This window comes from Thermobia domestica, chromosome 4 (assembly GCF_964235325.1).
Source record: "Thermobia domestica chromosome 4, izTheDome1.hap1.1, whole genome shotgun sequence".
NCBI classification, from domain to species: domain Eukaryota; kingdom Metazoa; phylum Arthropoda; class Insecta; order Zygentoma; family Lepismatidae; genus Thermobia; species Thermobia domestica.
Window position 1 is genome coordinate 307,684,930 of NC_137457.1, and position 24,062 is coordinate 307,708,991.

Here is a 24,062-nt window from a genome sequence, read left to right on the forward strand (position 1 = left end):
CAATACTTTTGCCTTCTTTTTTTCCTTATTGTGTGGAAATTCTTTTTTTTTTTTATATTTTGTACTACAAGAGTAGAATGCATGAGTAATTGTTGTGTTTTTCGTACTTAGTATATTGTTATATGTTCTTTCTACTTAGTACTATTTTTAATGATTACAAAATTACTTTTTGGCTTTCAGAATCGTCCAGTATACGTAACTTGTGGGTGTGATAATATTTTTTCCCTCGTTTTCTTTTTTCGTGATTGTAAAATATTAGTAGAGAATTGGTAGTTATTTCTATAGGGTAGTGCGACATATTTTGTTACAGATTTATTTGATGTAGCGATTTGAATTCAGGGATTTTCTGTATTTACTAACAGTGACAGTAGTTCACTACCAGATCTTTCGATTCCTAATAGTTCACAGTAAATCGGAACCGGAACAGTAGAAACAGGATACATTCTAAAGAATGTGATAACCATGTCGAATAAAGTTTCGGATCACTAGTTACTATTTTAGAACAGCGCGTGTATGATAGATGAAACATGTAGTTCTGGCATGAAGATTTTAATCAAATTCACTATTTTATCTTAGTTTTAAAATAACTTACAAAAACCGCGTATGATTGCTACAATAAGGAAAACTTCTAGCTTAAGAGCTACTTTGTTGGTACAAAAAGCAAGCTTTTAGGAGATTTTATCGCTACAATAAACCAAGCATTTAATTTAAAGGGAAATTCGTAACTATAATAAACGAAGTGTATATAATATGGAGGAATTTCGTTGCTAGTATAAAGGAAACTCTTAGTTAAAAAGATACTGTGTTGCCACAATAAAGGAAGCATCTAGTTCAGAAATTATATTGTTACCATAAAGGAAGCGTCTAATTTAAGGGATAATTTGTTAATACGAAAAAGGAAACCGTAAAGTATAATTGTATTGTTAATAAAGGAAGCTTTTAGTTTAAAAGTTATGCTACAATGAGAGAAATTTTTAACTCAAGGGAGCGTTTGTTCTACAATAAAAAGATTTTTTTTTTTAGTAAAAGGCGATTTTATTGCTACAATAAAACAGTTTCTAGTTGAAAGTAAGACTGTGATACAACGAAGCAAGCTTGCAGTTGTATTACAACAATAAAAGAAGCTTTTCAGTATCAAGGAGATGTTGCTAGAAAAACGTTTCTAGGTTAAAATAAACTTCGTGCTAGAATAGAGGAAGCGTTTAGTTTGAAAGATGTTTCGTTGTTGCAATGGAGAAATCTTTATAGTTTAAAACAGTGAATTACCTTTATTATCGCTATAATAAAGGTAACTTCTAGCTTACGATCGAATTTGTTGCTGCTAATGAAAATCTTTAAGCATAAAAGCTATTTTGTTGCTACAATAAAGGAAGCATTCCCAGTATCAAGGAAATGTTGCTAGAAAAACGTTTCTAGGTTAAAAGAAACTTCGTGCTAGAATAGAGGAAGCGTTTAGTTTGAAAGATGTTTCGTTGTTGCAATGGAGAAATCTTTATAGTTTAAAACAGTGAATTACCTTTATTATCGCTATAATAAAGGTAACTTCTAGCTTACGATCGAATTTGTTGCTGCTAATGAAAATCTTTAAGCATAAAAGCTATTTTGTTGCTACAATAAAGGAAGCATTCCCAGTATCAAGGAGATGTTGCTAGAAAAACGTTTCTAGGTTAAAAGAAACTTCGTGCTAGAATAGAGGAAGCGTTTAGTTGGAAAGATGTTTCGTTGTTGCAATGGAGGAATCTTTATAGTTTAAAACAGTAAATATATCGCTATAATAAAGGTAACCCAGTATTAAGGAGATGTTTCTAGAAAAACGTTTCTAGGTGAAAAGAAACTTCGTGCTACAATAAAGGAAGCGTCTAGTTTAAATGAAACTTCGTGCTACAATAAAGGAAGCGTCTAGTTTAAATGAAACTTCGTGCTACAATAAAGGAAGCGTCTAGTTTAAATGAAACTTCGTGCTACAATAAAGGAAGCGTCTAGTTTAAATGAAACTTCGTGCTACAATAAAGGAAGCGTCTAGTTTAAATGAAACTTCGTGCTACAATAAAGGAAGCGTCTAGTTTAAATGAAACTTCGTGCTACAATAAAGGAAGCGTCTAGTTTAAATGAAACTTCGCGCTACAATAAAGAAAGCGTCTAGTTTAAATGAAACTTCGCGCTACAATAAAGAAAGCGTCTAGTTTGAAAGATAACTTCGCTGTTACAATGGAGGAATCTTCCTACTTTAAACAGTGGAATATATTGCTATAATAAAGGGAACTTCTTGCTTGAGAGCAAATTTGTTGTTGCTAAAGGAAATCTTTAAGTATAAAGACTATTTTATTGTTACAGTAAAGCAAAATTTTAGTTTAAAGGAGATTATGTTGCTACAATAATGGGAATCTGTTAGTTTAAAAGAGACAACGTTGCTATAATAAAACAAGCGTGTACTTTAATATTACTTTTAAACGTTTCAAGCGATGAACATATTCTTCGAGATAAAATGTAATACTTACAGTAACAGTAAGCGAAGGAAAGAAACATTTCTCCGAATTATTCCATTAGTATTACGCAGTCGTGATTATCAAAATTGAAAGGACAAGAAAATTGGGATAAAAGTTTGTATTAGTTTAGGCATCAACTTGACAAAAGTGCTCTCCTTGTTGAGTTTAAGGGCAAATCATGTAACAATTTAGCATCCGATATTTTTTGTATATATACCAATCACTGATCACAAAAATGCCGGATGCCAGAAAAAGCACCTCACGGAGGGAAGAGGGGGGGGGGAAGCCGAAATTTTAGCCGTTTGTATTATTCACTATAACTCCGTAACCATTGGAGCTAGAGCATCCAAACTTTTTAATTTTCTTTGTCTAATTGTCTTCTACAATTTAATTCTAGTGCATTTTTGAGCTAAATATAATGGTTTTTTTGTTATTTTCATTTTTACTCAATTTTGGTTGCGCGTGACGTCAGTTCTTTTAGCACCAGATTCTTATAAGATGCAATTCGGAAAAAAAATTTCCTCTAAAAGTTTTCCTTCATTTTATGTTCTTTCAAAAAATGTATACTTATATTAGTGTAGGACTGATAGTGCCGGAGCTATAAGTGACTTTATTCTGTCGTGTGCGAAACTGATCACGGCGCGACGCAAGAGTTACCTTTCTACAAATGGTAGATATTAGCAGCTGATGATGATTAATATATGTGTATAATCTTGTCTGCCTGCAAGAATATAATCCTGATGATTAAGTCTCTCTATAATCTAAACTTTTTTTCAGAAAATAAACCTTGTCAAAACACAAAATTTCACTGAAGAATGAAAAGAGAGCTTTCTCTAGTACATAGTATGAGAAACTCTGAAAATCTGTTTCTTTATACGTGTCTCTGATACCTTCTAAAACATGCACAAACATGCAGCTTTCTAATCCATAGCCTTCTAGAATGTTGGCAGAAGATCATAGATGTTCATGGGGACTATTTTTGATCCTCCAGGTACGTCTTAGGAGACATGTCTATGTTCAAAACCGGCGGGTGAAAAAGCGACAGAACTTTCTTCGTTACCTTTATATAAGAGTGGCATAACATTATTGAGAACTAATTCTAGAAATCAAATAATTTCTTCTTTTGTGTAGAGATTTCTTAGGTATATAGTTTCTTTCAAATTTTACGTTTCTTAGTATAGATTTATTGTACTATAGCGACTGTATACAATCTTAATAACAGGCAAGTGCTTCTTCTGTAAAAACAGTTAACAGTTTAAATGTTAAAAAACGTGAATGGAAAATTGTTCATGATTCTCTCTTGAAGGCAGTTTTGAAATTTGGTTCCTGCTGTATTTCGCTCAGTATCATTGTAGTACATAAATCGAAGGACTGTAGCAAAAACAGCCCTTGTCGAAACAAGATTTTTTTTTTTTTCAGAAAAATTAATAGAAAGCTGCATGTTTGTACGTGTTTTAGAAGGTATCACAGACACACATAAAGAAACAGATTTTCAGTTTCTCATACTGGTACTAGAGTAAGAGAGAAATTTTGTGTTTTGACCAGAGTTATTTTCCGAAAAGCCTCTCAATTGATATTAAAAATGGATATCAATTGCAGGCAGACAAGATTATTTTTATATATATTATAACAAACTAATATCTACCGTTCGTGGGAAAGTAACTTTTGGGCTGCGCCGTGATCAAATTCGCACACGACAGAATAAAGTCACTTATAACTCAGGCACTATCAGTCCTACACTAATATAAGTATACATTTTTTGAAAGAGCATAAAGTGAAGAAAAACTTTTAAGGAATTTTTTTTTCGAATTCCATCTTGTAAAGAATGTGGTGTAAAAAAGCTGACGTCACGCGCAATCAAAACTGAGTAAAAATGAAAATAACAAGAAAACCATTATATTTAGCTCAAAACTGCATTAGAATTAAATTGTAGAAGATAATTAGACAAAGAAAACGAAAAAGTTTGGATGCTCTGGCTCCAATGGTTACGGAGTTGTAATGAATAATAAAAACCGCTAAAATTTCGGCTTTCTCCCTCCTCCTCCCTTCCCGTGAAGTGTTTTTTCTGGCATCCGGCATTTTTGTGATCAGTGATGCGTACATATTCAAAAAATACCGGATGCCAAATTGTTGCATGATTTGCCCTTAGAACTCAATTTTTGAACCCCGATGCTTAGACTAGATTCTTTTAATATTTAACAGAATAATGAGAATTATAAAATACACTGAATTTGAACAAAGTGTTAGGGGAAAAAAGAGTGTAGTAAGGATTGAAATCTGCTAACCTATCGTCATTGTGTTCGTGTCCGAAGATTATTTTGTTCGAAAAATTGTCAGTCAGATTATGTCATTTATTAAGGGAACCTCGATCTGTATTCAATTTAATTTTTTCCTTTTTTTAAAAATAAAATTAGCTTCAGAAACCGACCTTTTTATATTAGATTTAGGTGCATTATGTTATTTTTACCCTTTAATTGTGATGTTTATTTTCTTCTAAATACTGTAATTGGAGACCACCAAGGGTTTTTTTTTTTTTTTTTTTTTTTTTTTACAAAACATATAACTACTGTCTTTCTTTTCTTGTTCCGATGTGACAGTATAATTTTTGATGGAACCATACAACCTCATAAACTTGTAAAGTGACAGAAGTAACTTTTGCTTATATACATTCATCTAGACACGGTTCGTTATCTTCTGGATTCTTGCATGTAAGTGTTTTCAAAAGTGTGCTTGAACACACGTGCGATTCTTTTTGAATTTTCACAATGACGTAAAAACATTATCCTTCCAATATCGTATCGTTGTAAGTATCTGAACAATATGTAAAAGAGCAGGGGCCAAATCTGCTGGTGAGGAGGGTGAGGTGGAACACACCTTGTTCTTTTTGATTTTTGTGATCCTATCGAGTAGTAAAAAGGCTCAAAATGTATAAAACATAACACAATAAAGCGGTATAATTCGGGCATTAATTACCCTAGCAACAATCCGCTTTTTTTGCCGGTTTATAAGATTCGTGTCTATTACCATGTTCTTGAAGCGGTGTCCAGAAAATTTAGGGTAGCAACCACAAAAGTTTTCGTAACATTTTCTCCTTCTCTTTATTGGATTTTTAAAATCTATCGTTTTGTCCTTTTTCATTTGTCATGCTAATACTCTATGCACTAAAACCTTTTGTACTATTCTAGGAGTTAAAATTTTAACAGCACAGCAGATAGAGTTTGAATTTCCGAAGAAAGCATATGCGGGCAGTTTCTTATATGTATTTCTTAGGTTATTAACACATTTCGGACGATCGATGGGTCATGCCCTTCGTGGAACTAACGTCCAGTAAGATGGACAGCGGGCATAACCATCTCTTTTCTTTACATTTTTGTAGCAAGCTCTGTAGTTTTCAGAAATGTTTTTAAAATAAAAACCTCTTATGCGGGTCTTCTACAAATTTTGGGAACAAACACACCCTTCCTTCCTTTCTTCTTTTTTTCCTTCTTTCCGTCCTACCTTCCTTCATTCCTTCCGTCCTGCTTTCCTTCATTCCTTCCCTCCTTCTGTCCGTCCGCTGCAAAAAGCAATGTGTCCAAACTGTTAATTGAAACAATACACTCGCGTCTGTGTGTGTCATTGGGTTTCTTGCTAATACTGTTGCAAAGTCCGCTTACAGGCTATCTTTTTAAACATATTTGTTCTTTCTTGTTAAAGTAAGAATATTTAGATAGTGATGTAACAATGTAGTAAATAAAAGAGAATTATTTTAAAGTTTTGTGAATGATTGACTTAATCGTGTGTGATTCCCAAAAATCAAGAACAAAGGAACACATTTTGTACTGCATTTCTGATAACAAACTATACATGTTTTCAACTAAGGAGAATACTTATTAATAAATTATTTTATAAAAATGGAAAACTCGTTACTCAGAAATTGAGAAAGTGAGTAATATACAATTGATTTTTTTTTTATCAGTATTACGTGGGAAATTGAACGGCAAAATTGATTTTTTTTTTTTTTTGACTCTTGAGATGGAATTTTATGATGTTTGAGAATGGGATCATTAAGCCCTAGTCGTCATTCGCAGTACATGTTAATAATAGGTTCCGTCTTTCATGACCTCGGTGCTTCATAAACGTAACAAGGTTGCTTCACTTTTTTTTTTTTTTTTTTTTTTTTTTTTTTTTTTTTTTTTAGCAGTCATTTTGACATAGTAATCATTGCCAGACATGAAGTCCATTGTATTCGAATGTGAAACAAGGAACTAACTAGAAAATTACAAATTTATTTAAAGAAAGTAAGTGGTAAATTTTGGGAACACTGTAGTTTAGTGGCTAGAGCGTTGGACTACATCTGCGTGGTCTCGGGTTTGATTCCCGGCCGGTGCTTCCCAATTTTCGGCGAGGGGGGCGCGGTGGCTCAGTGATAGAGCGTTCACCTCCGGTGCTTGGGATCCCTGGTTCGATCCCAGCTCACGCCGTGTGGACTTTGTGGTGGACAAACACCATTATTGTGGGGGTTTTCTCGGGGTTCTCCCGTTTCCTCTCGCTTTCTTCATTACACCATTTTCATTCATTTCTCATAATCACCGTCTCCTTTAGCCTAACCGGCATAACCGTGGGACGTAAAGCTCAAAAGATTTCACTTCATTTCCAATTTTCGGCGTCCATCCAGCGTTGTGAGGCAAACTGGGGACTCACGTGAAAACAAGACGTGACGGCCATTAGGTCTGAAAAGCTCCTGATGCTCCTGTTAGGGATAGGGTAACGTAGGGCGCTGGCCATGTATTTGTCGCTAGCCTGGACGTAGTTCAGCCGGTCGCTAACAGATGGCGTTGGAATAGACTTAAGCCCATAAAATTCGTTGTTACGCCAAGTGGATGGGTTAGTTGAAGTGATACATGTTACGTAAATACTATTTTGGAAAGTGGTAATATGGATTCACCTAGTTTATTTTCGTCTTTAAAAGAGTTTTCCTCAACGGTTTTAATCTCTCTTACTGTGGCTTCTCAACAGCTTGAAATCACTCACAACCAGGTTGAATCACGTCATGAGAAACATCTTGTTCTTTGAGTGTAAGAATTCTAAAATAAAATAAAAGTACAAGTTTATCAAGAAGTCAGTTGCTCAATTTTTTTAAACTTTTATTTTAGAACTCTTGCACTCAAAGAACAAGACCTTTTCTCATAAAATGCTTCGATCTTAACTGTGAGTGACTTCAACCTGTTGAGAAAAGTCACAGTGTAAGACAGACTAAAATCGTTCAGAAGAACTCCTTAACCCCTTGCGTTCCAGCTGACATTTTTATATGTGCGTGATGTAATATCAGGTTTCCATTTACTGTTGAAAGACTTGTCTAGACCGTTATATAGGGCATAATTATTGTGCACGCATGAGGAGAGCATTCACGTTACTGATAAAAAAACAGTTATTTGCATATTACGGAACATTTGGACTGAAAAAGGGAATTTCTGATGTTTTGAAAGGATTTTATGCTGTTTCAGGTTGGCAACACTGACCGGAGATCCAAGACAAAGTTTTTTTTTCTTTTTCTGATCTCGAAGTTGCTAATTGTTTATCGTGAAAACAAACACACTGTGTTGTAATTGAATGTTCCCTTAGGTCTGCCATCTAGTAAGAACACTTTTTTTTTTTGTCTTTTCTGTCAGTAAGGTGTTGTCACCTAAGGAGAAATAGTAGAACTAAGTATTACTTTTCATCCACTAACAAATTTCATCATCTCCAGGATTAGTACAACCCTTAACAAGGGATACATTTTCATGAGATCCACATGGATGTCATTGGTACGCAAAGGGTTGAAGACACAATAATCAAGATAGGTCCGCACTACCACTTTATAAAATAGGAAATTATAAATATTGAATATATAGTTCTGCTTGGCATTCAATATGTATATAAACTTGGATTATACATATATTCTAGGTAGTTCATAGGTTACCTTTAATATATATATATATATATATATATATATATATATATATATATTGGGGCCGCGGTGGCTCAGTGGTAGAGCGTTCACCTCTGGTGCTTGGGGCCCCGGGTTCGATCCCAGGCCCCGCCAAGTGAACTTTGTGGTGGACAAACACCGTGTGCGTGGGTTTTCTCGGGGTTCTCCCGTTTCCTCCCACTTTCTTCATTCCACCATTTCATTCATTACTCATCATCACCGTCTCCTTTAGCCTAACCGGCATAACCGTGGGGCGTAAAACTCAAAGATTTCATTTCATATATATATATATATATATATATATATATATATATATATAATGTCTGACAAACTAATTACTTTCTGACTTCAGTATGATGTGGTTGTCGTCTGGTAGGAAGCAATGCTGATACTTTCAAAACCACGTTTATTATAGTTTCTCCATCCCCACTTGTCAAAGAATCATTAACGCTCAAAGTAAACCAAGTTTGTTTCACGCTTATACACTAATTCAAAAGAAGTCCCAACTATTTTTAACAGTTCCTTTTACGTAAAATATCTATTCGTATGTAGTGTAATTGGCGCTGGATATGCTTTCATAGGTATTAGTGTAGTTCAAACTGAAAAGTTAACGACTAAAAATATACAAGTGAACAAGTGCTTATTGTAGCCATTTTGTGTGCTAGTGCTTGCTAATAATCTAGGTTTTTTTTTTTTTTTTTAAGATAACATTGAGCATAAACTTTAAGTACATTTACTGTCCGTTTATATTATTTAAAAAATGAACTAGAACTGTATTTTACACCTGGTAATAATGAGTCATTGAAATATGTATATTAAATAACGTAGGTTTATTTGTATGCATGACTTCTATGCATATTTATCCTATGCTTTTTTTTTCTTTATCACAGTGTTATCAACTAAAAAAAATTATTTCACTTTCAACTTCTTTTTGTTTTATATTAAAAGATTTTATGAGTTTTCTAAGCTTTTCTATAATACCTATAAATTAAAGATACTTTCTCTCTGTCTCTCTCACCATTAAGAAATACTGTTGTATTGACTCTAATGTACTTCTTTTTGCTGTTATTTCTAGGTGGTGAAGAAACTGTACTGTCCTATGAACTGGTTGAACAGTTACAAATTCAATATACGAGGCCCGTGATTATTCTTGGACCTTTGAAAGACAGGGTTAATGATGACCTCATATCCGAGTTTCCTGATAAATTTGGCAGCTGTGTTCCTCGTAAGCATTTTATTTTGGTATATTACTATTAGTATTAGTATTACAATTAGTAATAGTATTGATTATAATAATTCCGTATTGAAGGTTAACGCATTACTCGAGTAGACGGTTCTACCAAATTTTGACACATTTCTTACATTTTCATGTTAGGTTACAGCTTTGTAGTTCTTTTAGCAGAGCATGCACTAAATGAGCTCCATTATTACTTGCAGATTGACTTCAGGGGGCTCAGTATAAATAGTGTGAACGTATAGCATTAAAACTACAGTGCATTAAACACGAACCAGCTTGCGCTAGGTGGCCACAAAAAAAAGCACAAATGGTATCTGAGTCAGGGCAGGAACGCAGCAGGAAGGCTTGAGCGGTAGCGACGGGTGCGTCCGTAAGGAACAGACGCGTCAGCGACGGCGGTATACGCATAAACGGAATACTGGAAGAGCACATTTAAACATACAATACTTTCACTATTACTAAAAATTCATTTCAATGTGCTGTGCACTGAAAGTAATCACTTATATTCGCACTCTCATTCCTTCACGAAAAATGGTTCACATCGTATTTTAGCTATAAATTTTCTATTTGGTAGATCCATCTGCTCGAGTGAACCCAAGGTTAAGACAGATCTAGGAAGTTACGGAATTTGATTTCGGTTGAAGATATAATCATGACATATTTTACATGTTTTTACCAATAAAGTTAAAACATTATTGGCATATAAATATAATAGCTGAATAAAGGAAATTGCTTGTGGGTAATTTCTCAGCTATTTTTTTCAATTAGTTTTCTGCATTAATATTTTGAAAACCATATTATAACGGATCTCCGTTTATAATAATTTGAAATCGACCATTGTGTGAGTTGTACTGTAGTAATGTTTTCTTTATTTCAAAACGTTCTCCAAAGTTGGAATGGCAATTTTCAAACACTTCTCGTGTACATATATGCTGTTTTTATATTTGTGTGTTGAAAGTTTTATGTTTGTGTATATGGTCTGAGTAGAAAGTTGAAAGAAGAGTTACGAGTTGTATTCACATTTTAAGTCTGCTACCCCATCATGAACAACGAAAGGGAAGGAAAGTGCACTCGCCCTCAGAAAGGCTTAAACACTACAAATACAATCTCAGTGTGTCTGCTTTTCTTTCCTTTAAATAATAATCTATTATGTTAATGAAAGATAAAAATACACATACCTGCAGAAGATAGTAATCTTTTTTATAGAGTTCAATATCGAGCTTCAATCTCAATATATTAGTTTGCAATTTCTGTGCAACTAGCTCTTTTATCTTTGTTTCTCGATTTTCCCTCTATATTTGTTGAAAATTTAAAAAAAAAAAAAAAAGAAACTTGTTTGCACCTTTTGTGATAAGGAACTTGTTTGTGACAAGACAAGACTAATTTTCGTATCAAAACTGTGGTAACTAACTAAATGGAACGGTGTTCGCTATTGTTCGAGAATTGAGTTCTTGTATTTGACAACAATCAAGCAATTCGTGCTGGGATCTGTTGGACCATTTGCTGCAGTACTATCCATGTGACAAACTAATGCGCCCTAAACATGATTTATGATTGTAGGTTTCAAATAGATCAGATTAGTAAATTTAACTACCATCACCATGAAGTCTGTTGCCAACAAGAAATACTGTATTTATTTTAAGTAATATGATTATGACAGATTCTGAACTCGGAACTTGCCTTCCCGTTCAAATGCACGTGTTACACATATGGTAGAGCCGGTTCTGCTATTGTTGTTTGAAAAATGCCAAGCAAGCGGTGTGGATTTATATAACAAACAAACTTACAACTATACATTCAGCTTTATATTTAGATTAGTTGAAAACTAAAACTGGTGTAATTTGTTCTTCCCACAGATACTACTAGGCCGAAAAGAGAATATGAAGTGGACGGAAGGGATTACCACTTCGTTGCCTCGAGAGAGCAAATGGAGCGAGATATTCAGAATCACTTGTTCATAGAGGCTGGCCAGTACAATGATAACCTCTATGGCACCTCTGTCGCTTCCGTCCGTGAGGTGGCCGAGAAGGTAAGTTGCAGGAGATAATCTTCAAACATTATTTTAAACTTGAACGATGATTTTTAGTATCCATTTCAATTAACTTTAATTTTAAAAGCTTTGCAACGTCCCCTTTTACTATTAGATGATTTATTACTGTTTGTTATGTTAACTTTATATAACTTCCTTTGAATCGAAGCTGTAAATCAGATAAAAAAAAAAAAAAGTCACTGGTTGTACTGAGTGTATAAAAATTCACTGGATGTTACGTTGACTTTGTACAAACTCCTCTGAATCAAAGCTATAAATAAGGTGAAAAGCATTCACTGGATGTTACGTTGAGTTTGTACAAGCTCCTTTGAATCAAAGCTATAAATAAGGTGAAAAGCATTCACAGAATGTTACGTTGAGTTTGTACAAGCTCCTTTGAATCAAAGCTATAAATAAGGTGAAAAGCATTCACAGAATGTTACGTTGATTTTGTACAAGCTCCTTTGAATGAAAGCTACAAATAAGGTGAAAAGCATTCACTGGATGTTACGTTGAGTTTGTACAAGCTCCTCTGAATGAAAGCTATAAATAAGGTGAAAAGCATTCACAGAATGTTACGTTGAGTTTGTACAAGCTCCTTTGAATCAAAGCTATAAATAAGGTGAAAAGCATTCACTGGATGTTACGTTGAGTTTGTACAAGCTCCTCTGAATGAAAGCTATAAATAAGGTGAAAAGCATTCACTGGATATTACGTTGAGTTTGTACAAGCTCCTTTGAATCAAAGCTATAAATAAGGTGAAAAGCATTCACAGAATGTTACGTTGAGTTTGTACAAGATCCTTTGAATGAAAGCTATAAATAAGGTGAAAAGCATTCACTGGTTGTTACGTTGAGTTTGTACAAGCTCCTCTGAATCAAAGCTATAAATAAGGTGAAAATCATTCACTGGATGTTACGTTGAGTTTGTACAAGCACCTTTGAATCAAAGCTATAAATAAGGTGAAAAGCATTCACTGGTTGTTACGTTGACTTCGTACAAGCTCTTCTGAATCAAAGCTATAAATAAGGTGAAAAGCATTCACTGGATATTACGTTGACTTCGTACAAGCTCCTTTGAATCAACGCTATAAATAAGGTGAAAATCATTCACTGGATATTACGTTGAGTTTGTACAAGATCCTTTGAATGAAAGCTATAAATAAGGTGAAAATCATTCACTGGTTGTTACGTTGACTTCGTACAAGCTCTTCTGAATCAAAGCTATAAATAAGGTGAAAAGCATTCACTGGATGTTACGTTCAGTTTGTACAAGCACCTTTGAATCAAAGCTATAAATAAGGTGAAAAGCATTCACTGGTTGTTACGTTGACTTCGTACAAGCTCTTCTGAATCAAAGCTATAAATAAGGTGAAAAGCATTCACTGGATATTACGTTGACTTCGTACAAGCTCCTTTGAATCAACGCTATAAATAAGGTGAAAAGCATTCACTGGATATTACGTTGAGTTTGTACAAGCTCCTCTGAATCAAAGCTATAAATAAGGTGAAAATCATTCACTGGATGTTACGTTGAGTTTGTACAAGATCCTTTGAATCAAAGCTATAAATAAGGTGAAAAGCATTCTCTGGTTGTTACGTTGACTTCGTACAAGCTCTTCTGAATCAAAGCTATAAATAAGGTGAAAAGCATTCACTGGATATTACGTTGACTTCGTACAAGCTCCTTTGAATCAACGCTATAAATAAGGTGAAAAGCATTCACTGGATATTACGTTGAGTTTGTACAAGATCCTTTGAATGAAAGCTATAAATAAGGTGAAAAGCATTCACTGGATGTTACGTTCAGTTTGTACAAGCACCTTTGAATCAAAGCTATAAATAAGGTGAAAAGCATTCACTGGTTGTTACGTTGACTTCGTACAAGCTCTTCTGAATCAAAGCTATAAATAAGGTGAAAAGCATTCACTGGATATTACGTTGACTTCGTACAAGCTCCTTTGAATCAACGCTATAAATAAGGTGAAAAGCATTCACTGGATATTACGTTGAGTTTGTACAAGATCCTTTGAATGAAAGCTATAAATAAGGTGAAAAGCATTCACTGGTTGTTACGTTGACTTCGTACAAGCTCTTCTGAATCAAAGCTATAAATAAGGTGAAAAGCATTCACTGGATATTACGTTGAGTTTGTACAAGATCCTTTGAATGAAAGCTATAAATAAGGTGAAAAGCATTCACTGGTTGTTACGTTGACTTCGTACAAGCTCTTCTGAATCAAAGCTATAAATAAGGTGAAAAGCATTCACTGGATATTACGTTGACTTCGTACAAGCTCCTTTGAATCAACGCTATAAATAAGGTGAAAAGCATTCACTGGATATTACGTTGAGTTTGTACAAGATCCTTTGAATGAAAGCTATAAATAAGGTGAAAAGCATTCACTGGATATTACGTTGAATTTGTACAAGATCCTTTGAATCAAAGCTATAAATAAGGTGAAAATCATTCACTGGTTGTTACGTTGACTTCGTACAAGCTCTTCTGAATCAAAGCTATAAATAAGGTGAAAAGCATTCACTGGATATTACGTTGAGTTTGTACAAGATCCTTTGAATGAAAGCTATAAATAAGGTGAAAAGCATTCACTAAATATTACGTTGAGTTTGTACAAGCACCTTTGAATCAAAGCTATAAATAAGGTGAAAAGCATTCACTGGATGTTACGTTGACTTCGTACAAGCTCTTCTGAATCAAAGCTATAAATAAGGTGAAAAGCATTCACTGGATGTTACGTTGAGTTTGTACAAGCTCCTCTGAATCAACGCTATAAATAAGGTGAAAAGCATTCACAGAATGTTACGTTGAGTTTGTACAAGCTCCTTTGAATCAAAGCTATAAATAAGGTGAAAAGCATTCACTGGATATTACGTTGACTTCGTACAAGCTCCTTTGAATCAACGCTATAAATAAGGTGAAAAGCATTCACTGGATATTACGTTGAGTTTGTACAAGATCCTTTGAATGAAAGCTATAAATAAGGTGAAAAGCATTCACTGGATATTACGTTGAGTTTGTACAAGCTCCTCTGAATCAAAGCTATAAATAAGGTGAAAAGCATTCACTGGTTGTTACGTTGACTTCGTACAAGCTCTTCTGAATCAAAGCTATAAATAAGGTGAAAAGCATTCACTGGATATTACGTTGACTTCGTACAAGCTCCTTTGAATCAACGCTATAAATAAGGTGAAAAGTATTCACTGGATATTACGTTGAGTTTGTACAAGATCCTTTGAATGAAAGCTATAAATAAGGTGAAAAGCATTCACTGGATATTACGTTGAGTTTGTACAAGCTCCTCTGAATCAAAGCTATAAATAAGGTGAAAATCATTCACTGGATGTTACGTTGAGTTTGTACAAGCACCTTTGAATCAAAGCTATAAATAAGGTGAAAAGCATTCACTGGATGTTACGTTGACTTCGTACAAGCTCTTCTGAATCAAAGCTATAAATAAGGTGAAAAGCATTCACTGGATATTACGTTGACTTCGTACAAGCTCTTCTGAATCAAAGCTATAAATAAGGTGAAAAGCATTCACTGGATATTACGTTGACTTTGTACAAGCTCCTTTGAATCAAAGCTATAAATAAGGTGAAAATCATTCACTGGATGTTACGTTGACTTCGTACAAGCTCTTCTGAATCAAAGCTATAAATAAGGTGAAAAGCATTCACTGGATGTTACGTTGAGTTTGTACAAGCTCCTTTGAATCAAAGCTATAAATAAGGTGAAAAGCATCCACTGTTTGTTACGTTGACTTTGTACAAGATCTTCAGAATTAAAACTGTAAATAAGATAGAAAATAGTATTCATTGGTTGTATTGACTTTGTATAAATTCCAATTAAACAAGATAAAACATGCAGCAATTATTAATTGATTTCGTTAAGTTCCACTCAATCAAGTCTATAAATAAGTTGTAAAATAAATATGTTGCGTGGATCGCTGATATTATACAAATTTCTCTTAAACCTATAAATAAGATTAAAAAAAGAATAAAGGAAAAAAAAACTACTTGTGATGTTGGTACGTTTCATTCAATCAAGGTAATAATTAAAGCGAGGGGGCGTCAGTGCTTGCTAAGGATTTTGTACAAATTTACTTAATCAAGGCTGTAAATAATGCTTGTTATTGGACTGCAAATGTTGGAAAGAACCATTACTGTTGTATTGTTTAGTTCCATATACTTCAATGTTGATATTTCTTTACGCTAACAGGTTTCATAACGCTACATAGTTGGTACAATTGCTTCCATATCTTAATATTCGTTGTGTATTTACTCCCATTATTTTATTTTTATTTTTAAATTTTAGCAAATAATTTTAAGATAATAAAGTACGTCGGTAATTAAAAAAATAATAAGTAAGATAGAATCGACAATCCGTTAGTAAGTGATCTGATAATGTATAAATTCTTAATAGATGCTATAGGGTACGCGTTAAAATTGGACAATGGAGTTACCTCTATGCCTCTGTTTCTCTTCCGTTTATTTGTAACAATATTTCGACCCTCGTGAGCATCGAGATATTGAAAATCTTTAACAAATAAACAAAAGAAACACGGAGGTACAGAGGTAAGTCTATTATTCTGAACTAATAACTGTTTTCAAGACTACATATAATGCAGAAATTTGAGTGCTCGGTAATTATGACATCATAACGTGTGCACAGTCCGCAGCAAAAAACCTGCAACATGAGCATATAAGTTTATTGTGAAACTACGCCTAATAGCGCAGGGAATCGACATAACGTCTAAGTGGCACGAATCACGCCAGGCGAAACCTCGGCGTCCTCTACTGCACACTTATTTTGGGAGCAAAAGACTTCGTCGTTTCACAATAAACTTACATGCTCATGTTGCAAGGTTTTTTGCTGCGGTCTGTACCTCGATTTATGCTGTGTAAGATAGTCTGAAATTAGCTACGAGGCGTGTCCATAAAGTAAGTACCGTTTTGAAAAATAAATATAATAAAACGTTTTGTGGAAGCCAAATTTAATTTTACATGAAAGAGTACACCTTAAAGTATATCTCGACATAGTCTCTACCAATGTTCAAACACTTGTCAGAGTGGGTGACCAACTTGTATAAACCTTCTTCAACGAAACATTCCGCCAGGGTAAGGCAAGTACGCACCTTTTCGTTTGAGAGCTAGTGTCGGCGCTCCGCGCATGCGTGCTAGTTTCATTGGCTCATTGCCTCTCCATTAACGCCAAATACGATTGAGTTGTTGCAAGTGTACTGTGTATTGCTGAACCGCCGACTGAAAAATTCGTTCTGTTATCCAGTTTTTGAATGCAACTAACATTAAGCCGGCCGAAATTCATCGTCAAATTGTAAAGACTTACGGTAAAGATGGCATGGTGCGAGAGTGGGTGAGGCAGTTTAATGAAGTGGACAAATGACCCACGACCAACCACGAAGTGCGCGGCCCCTATTGTGACTGATGAGTTGGTGAGGAAAGTGGATGAGAAACTTCGTGAGTACAGACGGTGCACTATGACAATGCTTTCAGATAAGTTTCCACAAGTTTCTAGAACTGTTTTGCATGAGATTGTTACCGACCGCTTAAGTTATCGCCAACTGTATTCTCGCTTGGTTCCGAAAATGATCACAGACGTCCAGAAAACCAGATGACTTGGCAGTGCTTTGACATTCCTTATCCGTTAGAGCGAGGAAGAAGAAGAGGACCTTTTAAACCAAATTGCGACTGGGGACGAAACGTGGGTTCGCCGTGTCACCCTAGAATCGAAACAACAATCAATGGAGTGGTGGCTCACAGCAGGATCTCCCACAAAGCAAAAGTTCAAAACGATGTCAGCACAAAACCTCATGTGCACAGTGTTTTCAGACAGGAAAGGGGTTTTGCTGGTTGACTTCGTACCAAGGGGTGAAACCGTCAACGTGGAACGATACTGTGACAGACTGAGAAATCTTCGGCGTGCAATTCAAAACAAAAGGAGAAGAATGTTCAGTACAGGATTTGTGTTACTCCATAACAATGTTCGTTCCATACTGCTGGTGCCACCCAAACGTTAATCCGACAGTTCGGTTGGGCGCAGTTTGACCACCCGCGCTGTACAGCCCCGACTTGATGCCGTCTGCTACCACTTGTTTCTGCACCTGAAGCGCGAGCTCGGCGGTAAGCACTTTGAAAGTGACGATTACTCAAAAAAAAAAAAAAAAAAAAAAAAAAAAAAGCTGTGGAGTTACGGTTGTCTTCATTGAGGGGAGGGTGTTTTTCTTCAGGAAGGTTTGGACAAGTTAGTTACCCGCTGTGACAGGTGTTTGTACATTGGTGGAAACTATGTCGAAAGATAGTTCAAGGTATGCTTTTTCATGTAAAAATAAATTTGGTTTGAACAAACCTGTTTCATTTTTCTTTTTTTTTTCCAACATGCCTCGTATTAATTTATTTAAATACCTGTGAAGTTATTCATTGAAGGTTCAAAAACGCGAAGGAAACATAACAACAACAACAATAATAATAATAATAATAATGAAGAAAATCTATTTGTGGCTCTGCATATGCATATCAAAAAGATAGTAAGAATAGGATTGGATTTTGTTATACAGATGAGATATGTTAATTATAAACTGCACTTCAAACTAATTTCTTTTTTATTTCTTCTCAGGGAAAACACTGTATATTAGACGTTAGTGGAAACGCCATAAAGAGGTTGCAAGTAGCTCAACTATATCCTGTAGCAATTTTCATCAAACCAAAGTCTGTAGAATCAATTATGTAAGTATTATTCGACAATTCAGTTTTGAACTTATTATTTAATTGTCGATTCTCGAGTTGCTAGTATAAGAGTATCTCAGCCTACAAGATATTATTCATTCCAGAAAGTTACTCTCATCACGAAACTCTTGTTAACTTTTGATCGAAATTTTTCAAGTAAAATAATAAAGACACTATTAATTCATTCTGTAAAGTTATTTATCCAAATTTTTGTATAAAATGATAGATATCTTATTAATGTAGGGTGGCTACAAAGCCCCGTTACCCCTGAAAATAAGTAACATAAACCACTAAACATATTAAATAACTACACGGAAAGAACTGAATGACATGAACAACAGTGCTTTCGAGAAGTTTTATTAAGATAAGAAAGATCAAGTGTCTAAGGGATCAGTCTGTCGACCGTCATTCTCATAACAAAGCATAATACGCCGCCATGTTCTGTGCGACATTTTGCTGAGCATTGCAGGTGTAACTTCCGTCAAAGCTTGTTTCACAGCTTCTGTTAGTTCGGCTGTGGTATGGTAACGGTTTTGTGCAACAATACCCTTTATAAACGCCCATAGTGCATTATCACAGGTGGTGAGGTCTGCGCTTCGTGATGGCCAGGCAAGTGGTGCGGGCAGATCCGGACCACCACAACCGGCCATCGTTCACACAATCTGAAACAAGGGAAAACCTTACATTAGCATTTATAAAGGGATAACGGGAAAACTTACATTGGCATTTATCAAGGAGTAACGGCAAAACTTACATTGGCATTTATCAAGGGGTAACGGAATATTGTGATCACCCTATACGTTCCACAAAGTTACTCGGATCATGAAACTTGTATCTTAAATCGAAATTTTCCATAGAAAATAATATAGATCCCATTAATCCGTTTTACATGTCATCGTAAAATTCTCATATCTTCCATCGAAATTTCTCATAGAAAATAATAGAAATCCCTTTAATCCGTTCCAGAAAATTACTTGCATCGTGAAACTCTCATACCTAATTTTCCATGGAAAACAAAAGAGATCCCATTAATTTGTTCCAGAAAGTTATTAACACCATAAAACACCGTGTGCGTGGGTTTCATCGGGGTTGCCCCGTTTCCTCCCACTTTCTTCATTCCACTATTTTCATTTATTACTCATCATCACTGTCTCCTTTAGCCTAACCGGCATAAGCATGGGAGGTAAAACTCAAAAGCTTTTCCTTTCAAAACTTCTATATTGAATTCAAATTTCCCATATAAAATAATAGATATCCTATTAATTCTTTTGAAAAAGAAGTATCATGGATCTTTCGTCTCTGGAATCGAATTTCCCATTAAAATGAGATATTCCATTAATTCCTTGTAGAAATCTAATCCGCATCGTCTTAAGTCAAAATTTCTCATATAAAACAACAAAGACCCTATTAATTCGTTCCAGAGAGCTATTCGAATAATGAAACTCGTACCTTGAATCTAAAGTTCCCGTAGAATGTAATATATATTTCAGGAAGGTACTTGCATCAGTAAACACTGCCATTTTTAATTGAAATTTCTCATATTAATTAACATAAAAAGATCCCATTAATGTAATTACTAATGGATACAGTGGTATGCATACTTATCATTAAAAGTAAATAAAAATTCTTGTAGGTACTTCTCATCTTTTCGTCAGTGCATTTAAAGAGATCTTGTTACGTAAAAGACATAATGTATGAAATTCTCCGCTTGTCTGTACTGCAGAATATTTTTTTTTCTTTAAATGTACTAGGGAAGAGGTGAGGAGTGCCCTAAAAAAATCATACATAAAAAATCAACATGGCAGTTTATCTTATAAATAATAATAATAATAATAATAATAATAATAATAATAATAATAATAATAATAATAATAATGAGTATAGTACAGTAAATAGGACATATGGAACCCAAAATGTGCAAACAGACTTTGATTTTTTAAAAAGAAAGACAAGATAGATAGAAATACTAACATTCCAAATCAGACGCAAAAGTGTTGGTATACTACAACAAAGACTGAAAGAAATAACAATATGTATTCATCCTTTCCTTTTCGATCTGTTTGTTGAACATCGTTTAACTCTTTAGGAACAGTTATTTAAAGGTCTTTCTTCAGAGATCTAGAGAAATAAAGGGGGAGGGGATGTTTAAGTGAATTTTCAGCAAACTTCAAAATGTTCGTTACTGAATTCTCTATGTCTGTGTGTGTGTGTTATTTGCGAATTTTTAAATTTTGAGCCCTCCATTCGATAGGGCATCAAAAACTATTTGAAAGAAGCGATGGATTTTTTTTTTTTTTTTTTTTTTTTTTTTTTTTTTTTGCATCACTCGTACAGTTCCCGAGATACTCGCCAAAAAAGTTCTGGTTTCGGGAGATTAAAAGAGCCATATCTCGGGAACCGTAAGTCATAGATAGATGACCTTTTCAATTTTGAAAAATAAACACACTGCTGAACAAGACTGCACTTATTTAATATAAAAACACATTTACACGTGACGTTTCGATCTTATAGCCAAGATCTTCATCAGACGTACACTGAGTGATTACTCAAGTATATGTACACAATTCATCTCCCTATCTGCTCTCTCATTGACTATGATTGTGTGTTAGTTCAATTCTGAGTCCTCTATTTTGAGCACGTGTCTTCGTAAAACAACATACCACAGAACGTTTTAACAGAACGCTTAAACAAAACATGTGGAAAAATTTTGTGTTGAAGGAAATTATAAATAGATAGATATATATATTACAAGACTTGTTTAATGAGTATAATAATAAAGTACATGGAACAATTGATATAAAAGCTTGTAGAAATTAATAAGAAAAAATAATTCTTTTTAAGTTCGTTCTGGCAATGTTCTTGGAGCATTCTCAACTAGTTATTATATTGTAATAAATAGAATAATTTATTTGACAAATCTAATTCAAGTGACACTTATAAACCTGTCCTCTGGTAACCCAATTTCACGGACATTGTTTATATATATATATATATATATATATATATATATATATATATATATATATATATAGATAGATAGATAGAAATTAAGGTGATTTTCACCTGCTGAGCGTAATAATGACAACACACCAAAAATTTTATGTTCATTTGCTCAGAAAGATTAATTACTGTATTTGCGCCAATATAGGCCACATTTTCCCCCCCTAAATTTTGGTTTGAAAAATCATAGTGTGGCCCATAATCGAGATTTTCCCCTCTGATTATAAATCGTCAGTTTCAGAACGACATGTAAACAAGGATCTTATAAAATAGAGGATCTGCCCTTACAACAAAATCTTGAAACCATATGTCACACTTTCACCACCCCAATTAATATTTAAATAAAATGTGAAACCTAACACGAGAAACGGTTAAACAATATGTCTATTTCATAAGAGGATTGTTACTTTAGCATACTTTACACATACAAATAAACATTTCATAAAAATGAGCACTTCTAGTAAGGTCTAACGGCAAGCGTCATCTTGTGTGCTCATTGTAAAACGAATCAAATATTTTCTTTTATTTGTTACCTTTTTCGATATCAGAAAAGACAACCAAATAAATTAGTGCCTTGTGTTGTAGCTGAAACATAACTCTATTTTATGGTACAATATTTATAATATGTAACGTTTCATTGCGCAGTAGTTAAGGGAATAAGCTAAAACATGTAATAACTTCCGGGTGGTTATCCACCTTAAGAACGGATTGATGTATCAATCAGTGAGATACAAAAAGTTGATTTAAGAAAGCAGAAAAGCAGCTCATGTGGGACACCATAAGAAGGAGAACTAAGATAATGTGTCTGAGGAAGGCTATGTTACATAGCCGAAACTGTAACACAAATATATAATCTTAAAATATATATATATACTGCTTTGGTCAGTTGGAGTTTTATTAGTAATCTTGAAATTTAAATATCGTTGTGTAACTAGTACGCTCTTTTCTCATCGTCACTCAGAAAGAAACCAAATGATCAACTTTTCTCGAATAAATCAACTTTGAACTCCCTTACACTGTCGCTTAAATTAGTCACGTCACCAGATCTTCCAATACGCAAAACCTGTCCTGTTGATGATGAGTCATTCTTAGTTATGCGAGAGTTGAAGAAGAGGAAGGAGAGAGATACAACTCAAACTACTGTTTAATTAAACTTTCTCGTAAATTTAATAGTGCGGCCTATATTCGCGCAAATACGGTAATTATGGCGTAATCTGGTAAATGACCCGAGAATATGTGAGATTTCACTAGTTCCACGGAGCGCGTAGTTTCTTTGTGAAATTAATACAAAGGGCTTCTTATTTCCGGAGAAGCATAGGAAAAGAAAACGAAGATACAAAAATATTAATTGTAATAATTGTAAAAATTACATTACATACACAACAATGTTAAAGCATTTCTTTTTTTTTTTTTTTTTATTTAGGGAAATGAACAAGCGAATGACTGAGGAACAAGCGAAAAAGACTTTCGAACGTGCCATGAAAATGGAGCAAGAATTTGGTGAATATTTCACGGGTAAGTATTAAGCATAAGATTTATTTATTTTTAGCTGTAAAAGGACCAGGAGGAGCATCTAGTTCTCCTCATATGGTAATTTTTCTTTCGACGTTGAAAGAGATTAAGGTATAGCTACCGCTTTTTGTCCTCCTGAAACGAATTACAGCAGGGGCTCTTTAATTCGGCACATTCGATAATCAGGTATTCTACGGTTGAACACATTCTATAATCAGCATTCTGCAGTTCGGCACATTGTATAATCATGTATTGTACGGTTCGGCACATTTTGTAATTAGCATTCTGCGGTTCTACACGTTCTATAATCGGGTACTCAATAGTTTGGCACATTCTATAATCAGACATTGTACGGTTCTGCACATTCTACAATCAGGCATTCTACGGTTCGGCACATTTTATAGTCAGGGATTCTACGGTTCGGCACATTTTGTAATCAGACTTTGTACGGTTCGGCACTTTCTATAATCAGACATTTTACGGTTCGGCACTTTCTACAATCAGGCATGCTACGGTTCGGCACATTCTATATCGTAATATTCTACACATTGTCTATATTTGTAAACACCAAAACGTTCTTATTTGTAAACAAAATGACGTGCTCTCTTATTACAACTATTACAAGGAAACAGACAATAGGCATCCGCACCATCATCACATCATGTGACAAAGAGGAACACTAGCGCCATCTCTGTCCAGAAGAGGGTATAAAATACGATGTAATACCTTTATCGGCATCAGTTTCGAATGGTCATGCTCGTTTCTTAACTTGCCTGGAGCGCTGAGGTCTCTTGCTCACTTAGCTTGTCTGGAGCTCTGTTGTTTTCTGCCTGCTTTGCTTACCTGGAGCTCTGCGGGAATTCAAACTTCTATTTGCTTGCTTGGAGCACTGAGAATTCCTAAACCACTACCATCTAGCTTGCCTGGATACTGTGGCTGCCTGGATCTTGAGACATAAATTTACCCGAACTATATAAAGAACTTGGTGTTGGTCTTTGGACCACAATAATAGTGATTATGAATGTTATATAACAAGATCGTTTATAATAAAAGGTTGAGGAGAAAATCGTATCTCGTATACTAAA

General features: G+C 34.6%; 1 protein-coding gene across 1 annotated transcript in view; it reads left to right on the forward strand.

Moving 5' to 3' along the window:
- Positions 1-24,062, forward strand: part of LOC145684280 (disks large 1 tumor suppressor protein-like) — a gene marked incomplete in the record, with an annotated part of 1,496,324 nt that overhangs the window by 1,466,529 nt on the left and 5,733 nt on the right. The window contains 4 exon segments of the mRNA XM_081756423.1: positions 9,512-9,661; positions 11,530-11,702; positions 18,356-18,465; positions 22,889-22,980. Coding sequence (XP_081612549.1) covers positions 9,512-9,661; positions 11,530-11,702; positions 18,356-18,465; positions 22,889-22,980 — 525 coding nt within the window.